This window comes from Phyllopteryx taeniolatus, chromosome 5, assembly GCF_024500385.1.
Source record: "Phyllopteryx taeniolatus isolate TA_2022b chromosome 5, UOR_Ptae_1.2, whole genome shotgun sequence".
In the NCBI taxonomy this organism is placed as follows: domain Eukaryota; kingdom Metazoa; phylum Chordata; class Actinopteri; order Syngnathiformes; family Syngnathidae; genus Phyllopteryx; species Phyllopteryx taeniolatus.
In genome coordinates this window covers 3,150,380-3,173,340 of record NC_084506.1, presented here as the reverse complement: position 1 = coordinate 3,173,340, position 22,961 = coordinate 3,150,380, and the positions used below count along the sequence as shown (strand labels likewise).

The following is a 22,961-nucleotide window of genomic DNA, read 5'->3' as shown; positions in this document are numbered from 1 at the left end:
TGGAGTGCGACACCTTTGTTTTCTTGTCCATCTGTTAGTTTGTAGGCTATTTCCTGGTTCATGCAGGATGATGAACAGATGGGTGGTGGCATGATGATTAGGGTTGGGCATCGAGAACCGATTGGAAACGGGACTAACGTTCCGGTTCTCCCAGAATCGTTCAAATTTGAAAATTTCGGTTCCCAGTTGGACCATGGTCCGAGGTCGGAAAAGGGTGGCGTGCCCTCTCCAGGTCGGGGATGAGATCCTGCCCCAAGTGGAGGAGTTCAAGTATCTTGGGGTCTTGTTCACGAGTGAGGGAAAAATGGAACACGAGATCGACAGGCGGATCGGTGCGGCGTCTGCAGTGATGCGGACTTTGTATCGATCCGTTGTGGTAAAGAAGGAGCTAAGTCGAAAGGCGAAGCTCTCGATTTACCGGTCGATCTACGTTCCTACCCTCACCTATGGTCACGAGCAAGAACACGATCCAGGATACAAGCGGCCGAAATGAGTTTCCTCCGCAGGGTGTCGGGGCTCTCCCTTAGAGATAGGGTGAGAAGCTCGGTCATCCGGGAGGATCTCAGAGTAGAGCCGCTGCTCCTTCACATCGAGAGGAGCCAGATGAGGTGGCTGGGGCATCTGATTCGGATGCCTCCCTGGTGAGGTGTTCCGGGCACGTCCCACCGGGAGGAGACCCCGGGGACGACCCAGGAGAGACTCCGTCCTTCGGCTGGCCTGGGAACACCTCTGGTTCCCCCCGGAAGAGCTGGATGAAGTGGCTGGGGAGAGGGAAGTCTGGGCGTGCCTGCTAAAGCTACTGCCCCCGCGACCCGACCTCGGATAAGCGGTAGAAAATGGATGGATGGATGGACGGTTCCCAGTTTCGATGCCTAGTCCGCCCTCCCTGAAGAAGAGTGGCGAAAACCAACGAAGAAGAACGCGCACGAAGATCTGCTTGTGCCCAAATGCGGTGGCTGCGAACAAAAGTGTGTCTTAACTGTCAAAATTAATGACCATTCACCTCAGTGCAACACTTGGAATAAGATTATGTTGTGCAAAGGACCCTTTCACGATGTGTAGAAGTCTGACGTTCTCCCTCCCGCTCCGAGCCTCTGCCTACACCGCGCAGAGCTTCAGTGAAGTCAACTCTTGTCAGTTGGGTGAGTGAAACAATAACATGTGTCAATGCCATCATTGAGGCAGCTAAGAAGGTAAACAGTTGGTTGCACTTTTGCACTGATGGATTTTAGCATTTATTTTAGTCTTCAAACCAACGTAGGAGCCGATGCTTAACATTGAGCTAAAAACTTCACCGTTCACAATGAATTGGGACAAAATTCACAAATATCTCACAGTATCACAAACAATGTGCCTCATTGGTGGGTAGGGAAAGCATTTTATAGCATTTGGTTCCATCATTAAAAAAATAATAAATCAACGGTGCCGTGTGAAGTTACTTTTCGTGGCAAAATGCTGAGTTCCGGAGGGTAGCCTTAAAAATAAAAGGCTCTAAGCTTAAAACAGGAAGTCAAGTTAAAACATGCACATATAAACCATTTGATGTGATAAAACAGTCCCAAATAAGTATTTTAACAATGCTATATCTAACTTTTAGCTGAAACATTAATTAATGAATATTAAGTCAATTGGGTTGGTTCCATACACATTGCCTTTTTGTTCATAGGTTTGATATTGATACTGGTTATAAAGAACCCGGAGTAAAATGTTCATTTTAGTCTATGCTGCAGGCTTCTATGAAAATAGATTATCATAATTTGGACATCCTTTATTTAAACCAAGCAAACATTTTTGACTCAGCCCCCTAAAAGAATCGGAATTGAGAATCGTTTGGAACCGGAATCGAAATAAGGAATCGGGACCTGAATCGCTCAAATTCAAATGATGCCCAACCTTAATTATAATTTTGTGGGTTGGAGCATCCTATTATTGTCATAGTCACTCACATGTTGAAAATAAAATCCTGTATCCATACCTTTTATCCATATCCTCACCAACATTTGATGGGCTCTTCTTTGGTTCATTCACCACTTTGTAATGCCAAAAAGGTAAATAAAACAACAAAGCTAGAGGTGGCCTAAGACGTTTGTACAGGTCTGTTTTTCTCCAAATAAAAAATTTTGAAACACTGATACATCACTGTATTTACTAATTACGAAACCCAGTGGGGCGGTACGTTGGCCGACTAGTTAGAGCGTCAGCTTCACAGTTCTGAGGACCAGGGTTCAATCCCCGGCCCCGCCTGTGTGGAGTTTGCATGTTCTCCCCGTGCCTGCGTGGGTTTTCTCCGGGCACTCTGGTTTCCTCCCACATCCCAAAAACATGCATGAATTGGAGACTGTAAATTGTCCGTAGGTGTGAATGTGAGTGCGACTGGTCGTTTGTTTGTATGTGCCCTGCGAGTGGCTGGCAACCAGTTCAGGGTGTACCCCGCCTCCTGCCCGATGATAGCTGGGATAGGCTCCAGAACGCCCGCGACCCGAGTGAGGAGAAGCGGCTCGGAAAATGATTTGGATGGATAAACCCAGTGGAAGGTTGTTTAGATCTAAGCTCAATACAATTATTTTACTAACCCTGATCTCTTCATTAGATTGTTTAAATTTAATTCAAGTTTACAAACTTTTGAAATGTCCATTTTTAGCATGGCTCTCTCTGTTTAGACATTGGGGTAAATACAGTTGCAAGAAAAAAGATGTGAACTCTTTGGAATGACCTGGAATTATGTACATTTCTCAAATGTGATCCAATCTTCTAAATCATACCAACAGACAAACACAGTCTGTTTAAATTAATAACACACAAACACTTTATTGGACACACGATGTAAACATTCACATTGCATGGTGGAAAAAGTATGCAAAACCAAGGCTAATGACCTCTCCAAGAGCTAATCAGAGTCAGGAGTCGGCCAACCTCAAGTCCAATCGTTGTGATGAGATGTTGGTTTAAGTTGCCTTGCCCTGTGCAAAACACACACCAGTTTCAAGTTTTCTATTTTCAAGACGCCTTGACGAATGTGAACTATGAATCTCACAAATGAGCTCTCAGATTACCTACAATTAAAAAATAAGAGATATTAACTTGCATGAAGGTGAAACGGGTCACACAAGTTGTCTTTAAAAGCCTTGATGTTCATCAGTCCATGGTAAGACAGTTTGTCAATAAGAAAGTTCAGTACTGATACTACTCTCCTTGGGAGTGGCCGTCCTGTAAAGATGACTGCAAGAACACAGTGCAGTGTGTGAAGAAAAATCCTAGTGTTGGCTAAAAGCAGAAATCTCATGCTGAACATCTCTGTTGACAAATCTACAATAAGTAAAACAAGAATTGAACAAGAATGGATGTCATTGGAGAACATTATGGGGGGAGCCACTCCTGTCCAATAAAATCATTATTACAGGTTTGAAGTTTGCAAAATAATGCGTTGATGTTCCACAGTGCTACTGGCAAACAATTGTTTAGATGAAAACAAGGTTTAGTTGTTTAGAAGGAACACAATGCAATGAGAAACATTGCCCACAAAAAAATAGAGTTGGGAATCGCTGGCATGAGGCCTATTCGAAACATACCTTGATACACAGATTGCGATTCGATTAAAGAAACGATATCTTTAAGGGCGCAATGATTCGATAGGATTTGGTTCAGTATGGGAGTGATATGATTCGATTCGGAAACAATGCAATAGTTAAGATTTGTTGATGATGTTATTCATAAAGTATCTTTACTTGACTTAATCAAATTCTATAGAATTACATTTGTCTCACCCTATTTTCAAACATGTAAAATACCACTTATCCCTGAGCATTGTTGCTTTGTGTCACTGTAAAAGATAAATGACAAAATATCTTGTATCCCTGCTAAAGAAAAAAAATCCAGCACAGATCAGCAAGGTGAAAACCAGCAAAAACCTGCATGTGCTGTTTTTGTGTGTGACATTCCACTTCCCGAGAACCAGCTTCTGTAGCCGGGGATCGGATCGCCAAGGTCCCCGCCTTCGGCCACCGCCTAGCTCGCACTGCACCCGACCCCTATGGCCCCTCTCACAGGTGGTGAGCCCATGGGAATGGGGACCCACGTTACCCTTTCGGGCTGTGCCCGGCCGGCCCCCATGGGTGCACCTCCAGGCCTGGCTCCAGAGGGGGGGGGCCCGGTGACCCGCGTCCGGGCAAGGGAAACCCGAGTCCATTTTTTTGTCGTCATAATAAGGGGTCTTTGAGCCGTGCTTTGTCTGGTCCCTCACCTAGGACCTGTTTGCCATGGGTGACCCTGCCAGGGGCATAAAGCCCCAGACAACTTAGCTAGGATCATTGGGACACACAAACCACTCCACCACGATAAGGTGACGGCTCAAGGAGCGGATTTATAATTCATTATTTTGTTAATGTCCATTGTCTTCTCGGTGATGCACCGTCCACATTTTTTCACCTGACCATCCACCGTTGCCTTGTCCATTTTTTTCCCCCCTGGCGCCACTATTTGTAGTAAGAATGAGAAAGACAAACGCACAATGAGTGCCAGGTTAAAAAATGTTATCCCACCTCACCCCAAAATAAAGTCAGTCAAATTTCGTGCAACCATGTGTCCGCCGATGAGAAACGTCACTGTCGCAGTTAAACGTCCGTTAACTGTAATGGAGAGAGAAAAATAGTTCCACGGGACTGCAAGTGATTGATCTAGAAATCAGTTACCAAAACATATTTTATGTTACATGAAGTCTAATTGGATGTCATTTTGGCTAGCTACAAATCAAATGTTACTTTTTTAAATTTAGTGTATATTTATACAGACTGTTACATTTGGTTTTACAAATCAGTGACAAAAATATGTAATTAAAATTTTGCTATATAAAAATGTGTTGACTAGTCAATGAATACGGGTTATGCATATTGGCATTTTTAAAATGGACAAATAGGCCATGTCATTTGTAGACAAGGTCAAAATAAATAATTAGTGTATCAAAAGGTTCTTTAATCATACAATGATATTGTGTTGTTTAAAAATATAGTTTTATTTTATTTCCAATAAATCTATTAACCTGTTATTCAATTAGATGAATCACAGAAATAAAAATTTATAAAAATGAACAATTTTAAACGAATAAAATTAATTCCAATTTTATTTGTTGTTATTTGTTTTTATTTTATTTAAAATGTATATGTAAAATTATTTTTGTCATGTTAATTTATTTGACTGACAATAAATCAGTTATTTATTGGTAATCAGTTACCAATTATTTAATTATTCATTCATTCATTTTTCCGTGCCGCTAATCCTCACTAGGGTCGCGGGCGAGCTGGAGCCTATCCCAGCTATCTTTGGGCGAGAGGCGGGGTACACCCTGAACTGGTCACCAGCCAATCGCAGAGCATATGTAAACAAACAACTATTCACACCCACATTCACACCTATGGGCAATTTAGTCTTCAATTAACCTACCATGCATGTTTTTGGGACGTGAGAGGAAACCGGAACACCCAGAGAAAACCCATGCAGGCACGGGGAGAACATGCAAACTCCAGGGGCCGGATTTGAACCCGGGTCCTCAGAAGTGTGAGGCAGATGTGCTAACCAGTCTTCACCATGCTGTCATGATTTACCGGTAATCAAATGAATAAACAGCAAATAATCTTCTTCTTCTTTTCCTTTCGGCTTGTCCCGTTAGGGGTCGCCACAGCGCGTCATCCTTTTTCATGTAAGCCTATCTCCTGCATCCTCCTCTCGAACACCAACTGTGATCATGTCTTCCATCACGACATCAATCAACCTTCTCTTTGGTCTTCCTCTAGCTCTCTTGCCTGGCAGCTCCATCCTCATCATCCTTCTACAAATATACTCGCAATTCCTCCTCTGGACGTGTCCAAACCATCGAAGTCTTCTCTCTCTAACTTTGTCTCCAAAACATCGAACCTCGGCCGTCCCTCTGATGAGCTCATTTCTAATTTTATCCAACCTGGTCACTCCGAGAGCAAACCTCAACATCTTAATTTCCGCCAACGCCAACTCTGCTTCCTGTTGTCTCTTCAGTGCCCCCTTCTCTAATCCGTACATCATGGCTGGCCTCACCACTGTTTTATAAACTTTGCCCTTCATCCTTGCAGAGACTCTGCTGTCACATAACACACCTGACACCTTCCTCCACCCGTTCCAACCTGCTTGGACCCGTTTCTTCACTTCCTGACCACACTCACCATTGCTCTGGACAGTTGACCCCAAGTATTTAAAGTCCTCCACCCTTGCTATCTCTTCTCCCTGTAGCCTCACTCTTCCCCCACCACCCCTCTCATTCATGCGCATATATTCTGTTTTACTTCGGCTAATCTTCATTCCTCTTCTTTCCAGTGTATGCCTCCATCTTTCTAACTCTTCCTCCAGCTGCTCCCTGCTTTCACTGCAGATCACAATGTCATCTGCAAACATCATAGTCCACGGGGATTCCAGTCTAACCTCATCTGTCAGCCTATCCATCACCACTGCAAACAGGAAGGGGCTCAGGGCTGATCCCTGATGCAGTCCCACCTCCACCTTAAATTCGTCTGTCACACCTACAGCACACCTCACCACTGTTCTGCTGCCCTCGTACATGTCCTGTATTATTCTAACATACTTCTCTGCCACTCCAGACCTCCGCATGCAGTACCATAGTTCCTCTCTGAGTACTCTGTCATAGGCTTTCTCTAGATCTACAAAGACACAATGTAGCTCCTTCTGACCTTCTCTGTACTTTTCCATCAACATCCTCAAGGCAAATAATGCATCTGTGGTACTCTTTCTAGGCATGAAACCATAATGTTGCTCGCAAATACTCACTTCTGTCCTGAGTCTAGCTTCCACTACTCTTTCCCATAGCTTCATTGTGTGGCTCATCAACTTTATTCCTCTATAGTTCCCACAGCTCTGCACATCACCTTTGTTCTTAAAAATGGGCACCAGTACACTTTTCCTCCATTCCTCAGGCATCTTCTCACACACTAGAATTCTATTGAACAAGCTGGTCAAAAACTCCACAGCCACCTCTCCTAGATGCTTCCATACCTCCACAGGAATGTCATCAGGACCAACTGCCTTTCCATTTTTCATCCTCTTTAATGCCTTTCTAACTTCCCCCTTACTAATCATTGCCACTTCCTGGTCCACCACACTTGCCTCTTCTACTCTCCCTTCGCTCTCATTTTCCTCATTCATCAACTCCTCGAAGTATTCTTTCCATCTAGCTAGCACACTGCTGGCACCAGTAGTAATAATGATCAATACAAAATTTAAAATGGTTTATCAAAAAATAATTTATTATTATATGTAATTATTTACAATTAAGCAAAATTAGCTTCTGTAACCAATTATTAAAATAAAACATTGTTAAATGTATATGTATTTAATTGTTTTAATATTCAATCAACCAATTATAAGAGAAATGATTACAAAATAGATCTAATGAAAAAATACTTTTCATCCCATTTTTAGGAGAATCGCTTAAATAATGCAAAACAATATTTGTGACTCTTAATAAATGCTCATTGGGTCAGATTAAGCAACGTGGGGGTCCCCCTGAATTAAAAAACTGGTCCCAATCTGAGCTGCAGCATGTCTATCATGATTTTAAAAAATATAAAACGTATTGATAAATGATTTCTACATCTATTTTTCTCACAAATCCAGGGAAAAAACAATTGATTATTACTTTTTGAGTGGAGTTTTGAAAGCAAGTGACACCATTCGAAATGTCACAGTAATTTTGACACGTCAATCCAATTTAGGCCCATACGGGTTTATTGGTGGACATCTTTAACTGAAATTCTCAGGCAATCAGAGAAGAGGTTTCCCAAGTAGAAGACAAAAAAAACAAATGTTTAAGAAGATATTTTGCGAAATAATGAAGTTATACAGTTTTACTCTAATTTAATTTTTATTTTGTACCAGATTTTCTACACAAAAACATTCCCCAAAAAGGCAATTTTTTTTCCCAACACAAAAACATAAATTTCTCCGGAAGCAATCATCAGATTTTCATACTTTTTGGTCCTTAGTACTCAGATTCCAACCAGACTCCACATTTTGACAGACTGCCATTTTTGGGAAATCTTTTCACATTGCTGATTTCATTAAATGACCTAATCCATTTTTGCCCTAGATGGTGACACTTCTAATGAAAAAGTCACAAAAAAATCTTTAAATTAAATTTTAAATTACTAAGTGTGTGAGGGGAACTGTCTCCCTGCAACTACAGTACAGCTGTAGTATTTCAAGCATTAACCAATGGAGAACTATTTTGGACTGCCGAAGGCTAAAATAATACAGTAGTCAGCAGGTGTATAGGATCCATATACCTTTAAGTGACTGCAGTTTACATGGAGTCAGAGGCCATCTGAAGGTGTTAGTGGGGGGGGAAACATTTTACGTCAGACTCCCGTTAGCCAAGGTTATGCATAATAGCTACTGCTAACTCTTTGACAAACAGTGAATCCTGTGTGCTGGATTCTTGACCAAACCCTCTGAGGCATACTGACAACAGAATCCAAGAGAAACATGGAACTATTCCGAAAACTGGAAGATGTCCATTAACTTCTAAAACAGAGTGGTGCCCTTTGAATTGTGTCTTGGCAAATTGGACTGCCACTTCAAATTCATGCTTGCGCATTCGTGCATGATGCAAAGGGAGCTATCGGTGCCAATATATGAGGCGTCCAGAGGTACTAGTTCCTGATAGTCCCCTGCACAACATCACAAGCTGAAATGCGCAAGCATTGTAGGGGAATTGGACAAACTGGTGTTGATCAACTTGCATCAAGCTAAAGATTCAAGCTAAATAACTGTTTTAAATTCCTGCAAAAAACCTCTGAACAACGATAAAGAGAAATAACTAGGGGGTGGGACTTCAACTCATTAATCACGGCTAGTTACAAAAAAATATTTGTTAAAAAATAAAACCGATTTAAATTGGATTTCGTGTTCCAAACAACTTTGTCAGTTCAAAATTTCCCTGTACACCGATTACAGTGACTCATACTTCAGAGCTCGGCTACCAAAATGGAGGAATTGAATGAAACAGCGTTAATAGGACTAACAGGAGGCAAATTTCATTTAAAAAAATAAATAATAATGATAAAAAAATAAAAACACCCAATGAAAGGCTTGATAAGTATGGTTTTGTGCAAATTGTCCAAAAAGGAGTTTTCATACAACCGAAGCACTTCAACCCTCCAACATGTGAGCCAACTTTTCAACTGCCACACAGGAAGCATTTAAAGGCAATGCTATTCTTTAAAAAAAATAAAATAAAATAAAAAAATAAAAAAAAAAAAGTCCTAAAATGGCACTTTAACCTTAGGTGTATTTAATTATGGACAGGTTTGATTTTCTATTAGTTTTTCTACTGTTTTGTTTTGAAATGAAATTAAATGCATTTTTCTCTAAAGCCTCTCATTAATTTTATTTATTTATTTATTTATTTTGAATTGAATACCACCCCTAGAAATAACATATATGATATATGACCCAAAAAAAATTATATATCGGGGCGGGGGGGGGGGGGGGGGGGGGGAATAAATCAAACAAGCTAAAGTCAACGCACAACCCTTGTCGGGCATTTGGAACATGTCCAAGATGTCAAGGTCTTCTGTTGCCTAGGCTTGAGAGCTTCTGGGCACGTGGTCATCGGAGACACACAGACGGCATTAACACACATGCGCACATTCACAAACACGTACTGTATTTTCCAGACCACTCCTGAGCGCACACACACACACGAATCAAAAAAATGCATAATGAAGAGGGGGGAAAAAAATCTAAAGTCACACCTGATTCTCAAGTCGCAGAATCAGTGAAAAAGTGTGACTTGTGTCTGGAAAATACAGTTTATCTAGTATAGGACTGTATTTTCCAGAGTACAAATCGCTTTAGTCAAAAAAGTCACGAAGAGGAAAGAAAAGAAAAAAAAAATACCATGCAGCCAAACAACCTCTCTGTCCCCCCCCCCCCCCCCCCCCCCCAAAAAAAAACACAACAGCATGAAAAAATACCCTAAAGCGTGCTAGTTAGCGCTAGTATCGCCGTCTTCGCCCTATCTTCTATGATTTAAAAAAAAACAAAAAAAAAACGTGGAAGTTTTAAGTATAAGACGTTTAGCTGACGGACTATTTTAGGTTTAACGTTAGCTTACCACAACAGCAAGTTAGTTCAGTTGACCTAATTAGCTATTAGCTATTGTTTTATAGACAGACAAACGGCCGTGTATTTCAATAAACTGGCTTACCGTGTGACTCCTCCTTGAAAGTAGACTCTGTGATCGACTTGTGCGCGCAGCTGGCAGCTTTCCATCAGAAACAGATTTGAAATCTTCTTCAGATTTATTGCCGGTTAGCAAACTAGAAACTTTTTAAAACGTAATTACAAGTTGTCTGGATGGATCACAATTTTTTGATTTAAGTTTAAAGCAGAATATCGCTATAATGATGTCAAAAACCATAGCTATTCTACATAAATCTAAGGATGTCTTCAACAAAACATCATTATACACACTCGGTGGTTCACTGTTACTGCCATATATGATTTATTGTGTTGAAAAAAATAAAATTAAAATTAAAAATTGTATATGTATATAGACATGAAAGCTAAACAATAATATTGATTAACTATGTGGATGATAAAGAAGTGATACTTGGAACGTACTGCATATGATTAGGTTAGTAAATGATTATGTCATTGCTACATTACATGGACCGGCTTGTTTAAGATTCTTATAATATATACAAGCAGCTTCCTAAATCATTACTATTATACTGGTCAAGTATGCTCGCAGAATTAGGGGTAGGACCTGATGAGTTTTTTTCTTCATCCTACTCCTTTTGAACATTTACATTGTACATTCCTTTGATTATTTCCTTGTTTTTTTCTTTATTTTGCTTTTGTTTTAAATTTTGCTTTCTTTTGTTTTTCCATTTGTCACAAGTTTTTCTTGTTGATTTAGTTTTCTATATATGTCAATAAAAGCGTAAAAAATGTGTGGAGAGGAAAAAAAGGGACAGCACACCACCATCTAAGCCTCATGCCATCTGGAAAAATATGGAGGAGGGAGCATCATGGTTTGTGATTTCATTGCTACCTCGGGGCGTGGACGCTTTACTATCATCGATGGAAACATTCATAACTCAGTTTATCAAAATATTTTGCAGGAAAACCTAAGACCATGTTTCCGCTAATTGAAGCTAATCAGAAGATTGGTTTTGCAAAAGGACAACGACCCAAAACAGTAAAGTAAGTCAACAACAGAATGGCTTCTTGAGTGGCCCAGTCAGAGTAATGATCTCAACCAAATGCAGATGCTGTGGCATGACCTCAGGAGAGTACTTCACACCAGACATCCCAAGATTTTTGGTAAAATAGAACAGTTTTGAAAAGAATAGTCAGCAATTCCTCCTGACTGGAATCGTTCAATTGATGTTATTGCTGCTAAAGGAAGCTCAACAAGTAATTAAATCAAAAGGTTCACATACTTTTCCCAGGATGCACTGTAATATTTACAAGTTGTGTTCAGTACAAACATGGGAACATCTATCCATCCATTCTCAGTACCGCCTATCCTCTTCAGGGTCGCGGGGCGCTGGAGCCTTTCCCAGCTGACTTCGGGTGAAAGGCGGACTACACCCTGAACTGGTCACCAGTCAGTCGCAGGGCACATGTGGGAACATATCACTGTTTGTGTGATATTAGTTTAAGAAAATGGATTGTCTGTTGTAGTGCCTTAGAAGATCACATCCTATTTTATGATCAATTTATGTAGAAATCCAGGTACAGTAATTCCAAAGGGTTAATATATGTTTTCTTTACTTTTACCTGTCCATTTATTGCCTGACAAACACAATGCTTTGTTTTGTACCAGACGGGCCCTTGCTATGAATGGTACATGCACAGGAGAGCACGGAGTGGGTCTGGGGAAACGAGCACTGCTATATGAAGAAATGGGATCCATGACTATGCAGGTCATGCAGGTCATCAAGGATGCCCTTGACCCAAACAACTTAATGAATCCAGGGAAGGTTTTGCTCCCAAGAGTACCTTGAAGTCTACAGTGACACAAATAACCAAATCGTGTAGAACACCTATGTACACCCCCCCATATGTATCGGCACTGTTAGGGCACTAGCGAAGGTCATGAACATGTACTAGAAAACAGATGCTACAATAGAAGATTCCAATCACCCGTAAATATCATATCATTTGAAGTGTGCCCATCCTTAAATAAAGTATTACTTGCAGTGAAGACCTCTGGATGTAAACTGAAGTGACTCTATCTGGCTATACTGTCCACCTGTAGGCCTACCACGACCATATAAAGAAGCCTGCTCGCTCACCTAAAAACAATACTTTTCTATCCCTGCAAAGCAACGCAAGGAACGTCTTCTCCACCATTAACCAACTATTCTGCCACCAATGATTTCATCAGGTGCAAGAAAAGTAAGTTTGTAGACTGGCCAAGTTAATCTCTTTCTCTCACTCTCTCTCAGACTTAAACCCTATAGATCAGGGGTCGGCAACTAAGTTAGGCCTCGGGCCACATTTTTTCCATTTCAATTGCGGAGCATAAATTACATTTTCATCAGGCAAACCCTGCTTTTCGTACCAAAAAAAACAAAAACGTATTTTCTTATATATACTATCATGGTGGTGGGTTTTCTCCAGGTACTCTGGTTTCTTCCCACAGCCCAAAAACATGGATGGTAGGTTAATTGAAGACTCCAAATAAAAAGTTCAACTTTTGGTCACCTAAATACGTGATCTTTTATTACTAATAATGCCATCTTCTAAATTGTATATCTGTTCCTGATGCAAATACCTAAAAATCAAAGCCAAACTGTTAAATCTCTCGTCTCATATTCATCAGTAGATCTCAAACCCTAATGTTTTGATCAAAAATATAGGAATTGGTCTCACTGTTCCACATTGGTTGGGTGGCGGCGTATTCTTTGCTAAAACAGATGTTGAATACAGGCAAGGATGAAATGAAAGTGTAAACCAACTACCGGTATTGTTGTGGTCACTCTATTCATTGATAATCAAAAAATACTTTACGTAAAAAAAGAAAAACATGTTTTTATAGGCTTTCTGACCACACAAATGCTTAAGGTATCTTTGATCAACGGTCAGATCACTTCATATTGTATGTTCATTTTAGTGGTTTGACCAACCATCATTTTCATTCAATCCTCCAAGCTTCTCTTTGTTCATGCTGTGCACATTTCCATGTGATGTTTGTTTTTCGTTTGATTTTTGAAAAGAATTCATTTTAATAAAATTTTTAAATTTGTGAGCAATTGAACACACCGCAGAGGCCGAGTTGCCTTTGAAGATATAATTTAATGTGGCGCTGTCTTTTTCCACTTTGACACACAAGACACATCTGGTTTTGTTGTCATCATTGCAGCCAATCTTCTTTTTCTATTGGATTTAGAACAATCTGATCTGTTGTATCTCATTTTTGGGACAATTGCACTTTTGCTTTTTAGTGTTTGCTTCTGCTTTTAAAGCAATGAGAAAACGATAAATGTGTGTTAAGCAACTGCACAAAGTTTTGGAATTTAGTTCAAACGCATTTATATGTATTCCCCTGTAGCAAATGAATAAATAAATACTAATTTGTACCTGTATATGGTTTTCAAATGTTTAAGCGAATTTAAATTTAAAAGTGTGGTGTACATTTGTATTCAGCCCAATGTACTCTGACAACCCTCATTACAATACAGTGCAATCAATTCCCTTGAGAAGTCACCTAATATATAAAAAGATGTATGTGTAATTTACTCTCAGTGTAAATACAACTGTTCTGTGAAGGCCTCAGTGGTTTGTTAGAGAACACTAGTGAACATCAGCATCATGAAACCAAGGATCTCACCAGATAGGTCAGGGATAAAATTGTGAAGACGTTTTAAGCAAGGTAATATTCTAAAAAATATCCCAAACATCTAAAAAAAAGCATGGCACAACTGCAAACCTACCAAGTCATGGCCGTCCACCTAAACTCACAGAGCGAGGAGAGCGCTGGGCAGAGGAGCAGCCAAGAGGCCCCAGGTCACAGTGTAGGAGCTACAGAAATCCACAGCTCAGGTGAATCTGTCCACAGGACAGCTAATGTACAGTACGAATCCACAAATCTGGCCTTTATGGAAGAGCGGCCGGAAGAAAGCCATAAGTCCGTTTGCAGTTTTCCACAAGCCATGAAGGGGACACCGTGAATAAGGTGCTTTGGTCTAAATGCAGAGCGCCCTGTGTGGCGGAAAACTAACAGTGCTCATCACGCTGACCACACCATCCCCACTGTGAAACATGGCGGTAGCAACATCATGCTGTGGGGATGCAGGGACAGGGAAGCTGATCAGAGTTGATGGGAAGATGGAGCTAAATACAGGGCAATGCTGGGGGGAAAAAAAAAAACTAAACTGTTGGATGCTCCAAAAGACTTGAGACTGGGAAGGCGATTAATTTTGCAGCAAGACAATGACCCTAAACATAACGCCATAGCTACAATTGAATGGTTTGGAGCAAAGAATATTCACGTGTTAGAATGGCTAGTCAAAGTCCAGACCTACATTCCATTGAGCATCTGTGGCAATACTTGCATTGCTGTTCACAGACGCTCTACAATCCGATTTTACAAAGAAGAATGCGCAAAAAAAAAATCAGCAAAAGCTGGTGAAGCCATACCCCAAAATACTTGCAGCTAACCAAGTACAGTATAGTTCCATAGGTATTGCGATCACCTGCTTTATTGTATGACTCAAGGTTCGATTCTCTTTTCCACCGCTGAGCTTCAGAAGTGGGTTGACTTCATAGGGACTCTTTGTGGAACAAATTGTTTCATGGCAGCGGAATACGCCACCAAAGTGGCATAGTAATATCCATCCATCCATCCACCCATTTTCTGAGCCGCTTCTTCTCACTAGGTTCGCGGGCGTGCTGGAGCCTATCCCAGCTATCATAGGGCAGGAGGCGGGGTACACCCTGAACTGGTTGCCAGCCAATCGCAGGGCACATACAAACAAACAAACATTCGCACTCACATTCACACCTACGGGCAATTTAGAGTCTCCAATCCATGCATGTTTTTGGGATGTGGGAGGAAACCGGAGTGCCCGGAGAAAACCCACGCAGGCACGGGGAGAACATGCAAACTCCACACAGGCGGGGCCGGGGATTGAACCCAGGTCCTCAGAACTGTAAGGCTGACGCTCTAACCAGTCGGCCACCGTGCCGCCGCATAGTAATATATTGTATACAATTATTATTTGTAAATATTATCTTTCTATAGTTATTAACATCATAATTCCATTTGATGTAATATATGTCATCACTTAACATTTTGCATGGCCACACTTTTAAATATATTCTTACTCTTTTTAATTAGCTCCATTCTTATTCAATTCTGATTTTGTGCATTGATTAAACTTTTAATGTCGTTATAAAGGGTGTCCTGGCCTGTTTATTTAAGATATGCGGTTATAAAGGTCTGTCGTTATGACAACAGCATAGATTAACATGATTACATTAAGAACAGCGCCATGGTTTATTTTGATGGGGTTGCAAAGCAAGCATGCGCACACACACCAGGGATTAAACCAAATAATCTGTAACCCCCCCCCCCCCCCCCCCCCCCCCCCCCCAAAAAAAGAGCCAATAATCCTAATAATTTATCATATGCTGGGAGAATTGGCTGCATGGAAAAGAACTATCTACATCAACTAAAAAAATGAAGCTATTTGATGCAGAGTCCGAGTGCATAAGGAGTCGTTATAGGCCAATTTGCAGCAAATAGAAGGTTAATTTAAGGGGGAGAACAGATCCTCATGTGCTCAAAAGAATAACAACGTGGCACACGAGTTGTAGGCGACTTTACCCCTGAAAGTGGTTGCGCGTTGCGCGACATGATTATCAGGGATCGGACGAATTGAAATAAGTGAAAGTGGGCCTAATGCATTTTCGCTTCTTGGACAGTCCCACGTGGTGGGCTATCGCTATTTCTTATCGGAGTTTGCGCACTGGGCGCTTCCATTGTCTGACGGGATTTCCACTCCGACCGGTTGGAGATCAGATCGGAGAGAATAGGGCACGGCGGACATGTTGCCGTTGGGTGGCGGCCAGACACGCAGCAGCAACAGTTGTGACGATGTCTGAGCTGAGATGAGACGGGAGCGGGGGAGCGAATATCGCGGCGCTGCTGAGGCGCGACCGCGTTGCTCGTCGCCGGGGACGCTGCCGCGTGCGTGTCATCCTGGGATCTCTGCGTCATTCAGCGGTCGTGTCGAGGTTTGTCTGGAAGGGGAGCTGGATGCAGACGCCCGGGACGGCCGATGATCCGCTCAGCGGGGGGGCGAGCATCCGCACAGAGTCGTAGCTGACGAGCCTGCGGAGGAAAGGCGGACGGGCGGGCCGAGAGGCAGACAGGAGCGAGGGGAGGCGAGGGGAGGGGGCGACCCTTTGCGGATCGAGCCGAGCCCCGCCGTTTGTCGGATGGGGGGCAAGCAGAGCACGGCGGGGCGGTCCCGGGCTGCTTTTCCCGGTGTTTCCACGGATGACAGCGCGGTGCCACCCTCGGCCCGCTTCGCCCACTACCGCTCGAGCGGCACCATGGGCCCGCGGAGCCGCTCGGTGAGCTCCGTGGCCGCGATGGGCATCGAGCAAAGTCCCGCGGCGCCCTTCGGATTTTACACCCCCAGAGGCACGGAGTCGGATCCGGCTGGAGGAGGGTCAGGGGGCGCTCCCACCGCCTCTCACCGAACCGGCTACCGGGACAGTGGCGGCGGACGGCATCGCACAGACGGGGTGCTCTACCTGGGGTCCCGGGGGTCGCTGGCCGACACCTTACCCCTGCACATCGCTCCCCGCTGGTTCGGCGCTCACAGCGGTAAGAGGGCTCGGCACACCTCCGCAGTCCACGCATGAGAGGCTCTCATCGTCGTACATATCGCGACAGCATGCGGGGTAGTCGCCGTTCGACACCTAAAACGCAGACTGAAATGAAAATGACTTGTAACTACAGTGCTGCAGAACATTGGGCTTTGTTGTCTCTCTCCTGTGCTGTAGGTGACTATTTGGAATAGAATCCAAATCTTTCATGGTGTTTGCTGAGTTTTGATGGACACTAATTGAAGTACACGTTTACCAGTGGACTGCGGTTTGCAGGGTTATAAAATGGCATTGCATGATAAGAGTGGCATCAGATATTTCTATTTGGCCTAATAGGGTAACCACAACAGAAACAACTTTCAGCAGGCACGTGTCGAGCACACATAGACCCCAAGTGGTGCTCGAGTACCTGCCCCTTTGGCTGCAGCCCTTTTTTCTTCATTCAGCAATATTAAAAATAAATACAAAACTGTCATCGATTCCACCTACTGTTTTATATATGAGGGGCATTTATTCGAGTACTTAGGAGACTTATACAACCCCAATTGCAATGAAGTTGGGACGTTGTGTTAAACAAATAAAAAAAAGATACAGTGATTTGCAAATCATGTTCAACCTATATTTAATTGAATAGACGACAAAGACAAGATATTTCATGTTCAAACGGAACAACTTTATATTGTTTTTAGCAAATAATCATTAACTTAGAATTTTATGGCTGCAACATGTTCCAAAAAGCTGGGACAGGTGGCAAAAAAGGCTGAGAAAGTTGAGGAATACTCATCTAACACCTGTTTGGAACATCCCACAGGGGAACAGGCTAATTTGTCATTCACAAGCAAAGATGGGGTGAGGTTCACCTCTTTGTGAACAAGTGCGTGAGAAAAAAGTCGAACAGTTTAAGGACAATATTCCTCAACGTACAATTGCAAGGAAGTTGGGGATTTCATCATCTACGGTCCATAATATCATCAAAAGGTTCAGAGAATCTCAAGAAATCACTGCAAGGCCCAAAACCACCCTGAAATTGCTGCTTATTTCAGCAAGACAATGCCAAACCACATTCTGCACGTGTTACACCAGCGTGGCGTCGTAGTAAAAGAGTACGGGTACTAGACTGGCCTGCCTGCAGTCCAGACCTGTCTCCCATTGAAAATGTGTGGTGCATTATGAAGCGTAAAATACGAAGACCCCAGAGAAAAGGTGATGTAACATAGTGGTAAACATGACCCTGTCCCAGCTTTTTTGGAACGTGTTGCAGCCATAAAATTCTAAGTGATTATGATTATTTGCTAAAAACAATCAAGTTTATCAGTTTGAACATTAAATATCTTGTCTTTGTAGTGTATTCAATTAAATATAGGTCGAACATGATTTGCAAATCATTGTATTCTGTTGTTATTTATGTTTAACACAACATCCCAACTTCATTGGAATTGGGGTTGCACATATGCTCCCACCTTATTTATTTATTTATTGAGTCAACCAAATGCATGTATTTAAATAGTAGCAGGTGTGTGCTGACTCCCATTTAACGAGTTTGAATGTGATTGGGTAATTCTGAACACAGCCACGCACCCTTTTATAAAAAGGTGTGTGCAGTTCTGCAACCACATCATCTCAGTTGTTTATTTTTTACTTCCCTTTTCCATTTTTTTTCATTTGAGTTGAACAGGTTATAGGTTGATTAATAGTGGAGAAAAGGATTTCACTGGTTTATCTTGGTCTCCCCTCTTTTTTCACAGTTGTATCGATGTGTGTTTTTAAGTGTGATAACAGAGATAAATTAGTTTAATATATGCTACTTTGTCCTCCAATTGGCTGGCAACCAGTTCAGGGTGTACCCCGCCTCCTGCCCGATGATAGCTGGGATAGGCTCCAGCTCGCCCGCGACCCTAGTGAGGAGAAGCGGCTCAGAAAATGAATGGATGGATATGCTACTTTGTGAAGATACTAGTGCTCAGAGATTAGTATATTTGCAAAAGCAGAATTCTTAATACAGCTCTCGTATTGGATCTACTTACAAGTGGTCATAATGTTGTGGCGGGTCAGTGTGTGAATGGGTTGAACATTGCAAGTGCATTCTGTGTCAAAAGCACAGTCTCGCTGCCTGTATAGGTCATTCCTTGTTGTGTGAAATGACACTAATAAGCCTGTTGCTAAATCTGGCTGAGTCAATTAGCTCAACGATTAGAGTCCAAGATGGGAGGGAGCACAAACTGGAGAAGATGGAAAATAGAGTGAGGCGGGGAAGGATAATATGAACGGGAGGGAGACGGTTGAGGAGGATTTCTGCTTATCTTCAGCTTACCTCAAGCATAATAAAATGTTTGTGTGTGACTTGGCATGTCAGGCTCAGGTATAAGCGTGTCAGTACAAATTCCTAACCACACGGTCACAGTTACTTCAGTGCTTGAGCAATGGATGTGCAGCAATCCATAAGGGAAGATTTGAGCATTTGAGATTCGAACATCCACAGCAGACACAATCGGGCCCCAGGCTCTCATTACTGAAGCCCCAGCCGGCTCACAGCGGGGGAATAACAACTTGGGTGTCAGCAGCTCAGTTGTTTTGGTTTTGCCCTGCCACTGATCTGATAAGTGTGAGGAGAAAAGACTATATGAGAGGAAGTCAAGAGTAGGTTGGGAAAAAAACATTCTACAGTTAGAACCCTTGATGATGATGATGATGTTGATGTATTACGATATCAACAGTTTCAGGGAGATGACAACATGGGTGTGGATTGCAGATTGTTGGTGTGGCTAAAATATTAAGGCTTAATAGCCCAAACCACAAAGAACAAATTATGTACAGTAAACTGATGTGGCTTGCATGGGCCCATTATTGCTTACCAAATAACAGGTTTGGAATCCTCTGCCTGTCAGACTCCATGATATATTTAAGATAATTTTAAGATAAAGTGTACTCACCAGATATGCTTATTATTTATCAGACGTGTGCAGTGTGGGCCTTCAGACCCTTCTCTGTTGGTCTAACCCTTACCAAAAGTACTGACCTGCAGTCACAATTGACATGAAATTGTATTAATTGATTTCCAACCGTCTCTTGTATTCATTTCAAAGAATGTCTCAGCTGAGCAGCCTCCAGTTGTTTAAGGGTTATTTTTTGTGGTCCAATCAGAATTCAGCTTCTATGTGTGTTGCCATATGAATGTAATCTTCAAGGGCCTTCAGACTCAAAATTGCTGGCCGATGCCAAGTATACATAATACAAATGTCTGTTTTTTAAAAAAAAAAATTTTAAACAATCTGAACTAATCAGATTTCACATAGACTAAACAGCATTATCTAGCGGAGCCCCCTGTGACGATATTTTTCCATTCTCTAATTCGTTTAAAGCTATTTGAATGGAATTTCTCTGCATTACATGAAGCCGGTTGCTAAGCAGGATGACGAACATAACGGAAATGATGGTAAAAATTAGGGCTGTAACGATACACTAAGACCACGATTCGATACACGATTAAATTTTTCCTTTGGGAGTTGGGGGGGGGGGGGGGGGAGTGTAAAAAAAAAAGAGATCATGATAGCAAAAACTGGAGTATTTATTTAGAACACTTCATTATACATGATTGTAATATATATATATATATATATATAGAAGAACAATGTCACCATTTTCCGCACCGCTTATCGTCACTAGGGTCGCGGGCGTGGTGGGGCCTATCTCAGCTGACTCAGGGTGAGAGGCGGTGTACACCCTGAACCAGCAACCTGATTGGTCGCCAGTCAATCGCTGGGCACATAGAAACAAACAAACATTCGCACTCACATTCACACCTACGGGCAATATGTCCAGCTTGCCCACGTGAAATAAATTGATGCAGTGATGGAAGAGTTCATCTGGATTTTACTCAAGGGCCAAGGAACATTTTCCTTTCGTCTCATTTTATTTTAGCATTCAGTAGTTTGACAGTTAATCATGAAGTTCCGTTCCTTACATTTGTCGTGTTTTAAGTGCATTGGCATCTGCATTTTATTTATGTCTAGGATTATGAGAAATATCTATAAAAATAAAAATAGAAAATATGTTATTGTAAATAAGTGTAAGGAGTAATAGAAAAGCATAATACACAAATTTGGAATTTCGATAACATCAAGCTCCAGCCAGATTTTAACCCCGGTCCTCAGAACTGTGAAGCAGATGTGCTCACCAGTCACCAACTGGGCCCATAGCAACACATAGAAGCTGAAATCTGATTGTACAAATATTGTAATTTTTCTCCTTAAATATTTATCCAAAGGTGCTATTGACATGAAAATTTCCCGAGATTTTGGGAACAACCCAGTTAATCCATACATACAAAGAAAGTACAACAAATAAGCTCAGAAATTAAGTGAAATGACACAGGGAAAAAGTATTGAACACGTCAACTGGTATCTATTTAATACTTTGTACTAAAGTCTTTGTTTGCAATGACTGCTTCAAGACGCCTCCTGTATGGAGAAATTAGTCGCATGCATTGCTCTGGTGTGATTTTGGCCATTCCTCCACACAAGCAGTCTTCAAGTCTTGAAGGTTCCATGGTCTCCTTTTATTGACCTTGAGTTTCAGTTCTCTCCATAGATTTTCGATTGGATTCAAGTCAGGTGATTGGCTGGGCCATTTGAGCAGCTTTAATATTTTTTTCTTTGAAAAAAATTTAGATTCCTTGGCAGTATCTTTTGGATCATTATCCTGCTGAAATGTCCACCCTTGTTTCATTTTCATCATCCTCGTAGATGGCAGGAGATATTTGTTAAGAATTTCTCGGTACATTTGCCCATTCATCCTTCCTTCAATAATGTGAAGTTTACTAGTACCATTTGCTGAAATGCAGCCCCACACCATCATGTTCTCACCTCCGAACTTCACTTTTGGTATGGTGTTTTTAGGGTGATGTGCATTGCCATTTCTCCTCCAAACGTGGTGTGCATTATGGCATCCAAAGAGTTCAATTTTTCTCTCATCCGACCAGACTATATTCTCCCAGTATTTAAGTGGCTTGTCCAAATGTCATTCAGCAAACTTTAAATGACCTTTTACATGCTTTTTTTTTCAGCAATGGGGTCTTGCGTGGTGAGCGTGCATACAGTCCATGGCGACGGAGTGCATGAGTCACTGTTTTCCTTGTGACAACAGTACCTGCTAATTCCAGGTCTTTTTGAAGGTCTCCACAGATGGTCCTTGGCTCTCGGACATCTCTTCTAATTGTGCCTTGCACTCCTCTGTCAGAAATCTTGCGTGGAGCACCTGATTGAGGCAAATTTATGGTAGTGTGACTGGCTTACGTATTATGGCCGTAACCGTGCTCACTGGGACGTTCAGAAGCTTGGATATGCGCCTGCAACCAATGCTATCGTTATGTTTCACAACAATTGCTTTGCAATGGTCTTGAGACAGCTCTCTGCTCTTACCCAGCATGAGATGTGACTTGACTCACACCTTTGGAATGAGACCTTTTTGTAGGCAATCAATTACGACTGAACCAGCTGATATTCATTTGCACTGACAAGGGGCTGGATTGCTGTTTGATTATTGATGCATTTTAGGTGTTGTCATGGCTTTCCGTGCCTTTTTGCACTTCCTTTCTTTATATGTTCAATACTTTTTCCCTGTGTCAGTTCACATTATTACACAAAACTTAATTTCTGAGCTTATTTGTTCTACTTTCTTCCGATGTATGGACTACTTAGATTGCTCCCCACACCTGGTGAAATATTTATGTCAATAGCACCTTTGAAAGTATATTTAGTGAGAAAAATTGGCGACGTGTTAAATACTTATTTGAGCCGCTGTGTGTGTGTATATATATATCCATCCATCCATTTACTGTACCGCTTGTCCTCACTAGGGTTCCGGGAGTACGGGAGCCTATCCCAGCTATCTTCGGGCGAGAAGCGTACACCCTGAAATGGTCGCCAGCCAATCGCAGGGCCCATATATACAAACTACCATTCGAGCTCACATTCACACCTACAGGCAATTTCGAGTCTTCACTCAACCTACCACGCATGTTTTTGGGATGTGAGAGGGAACCGGAGTACCTGGAGAAAACCCACGCAGGCACG

General features: G+C 41.9%; 2 protein-coding genes across 6 annotated transcripts in view; both read left to right on the top strand.

Annotated features, from left to right (window-relative positions):
• Positions 1-13,637, top strand: part of ldhd (lactate dehydrogenase D) — a 42,275-nt gene extending 28,638 nt beyond the window's left edge. The window contains exons 11-12 of one of the 3 annotated variants that reach the window (XR_009788437.1): positions 1,043-1,142; positions 11,873-12,002. Coding sequence is in view for 1 of the 3 variants with exons in the window: in XM_061772594.1 (XP_061628578.1) it covers positions 11,873-12,053 (181 nt within the window). In the remaining 2 variants the exon portion in view is untranslated. Of the gene's footprint in view, positions 1-186; positions 1,143-11,872 lie in introns of all 3 variants that reach the window. The other 2 variants (XR_009788436.1, XM_061772594.1) reach the window with 2 other exon arrangements.
• A 2,071-nt stretch (positions 13,638-15,708) lies between these two features.
• Positions 15,709-22,961, top strand: part of znrf1 (zinc and ring finger 1) — a 45,989-nt gene continuing 38,736 nt past the window's right edge. Inside the window, exon 1 of one of the 3 annotated variants that reach the window (XM_061772600.1) lies at positions 15,709-16,888. In XM_061772600.1, coding sequence (XP_061628584.1) covers positions 16,495-16,888 — 394 coding nt within the window. In that variant the 5' untranslated portion in view covers positions 15,709-16,494. The remainder of the gene's footprint in view (positions 16,889-22,961) is intronic. The other 2 variants (XR_009788438.1, XM_061772599.1) reach the window with 2 other exon arrangements.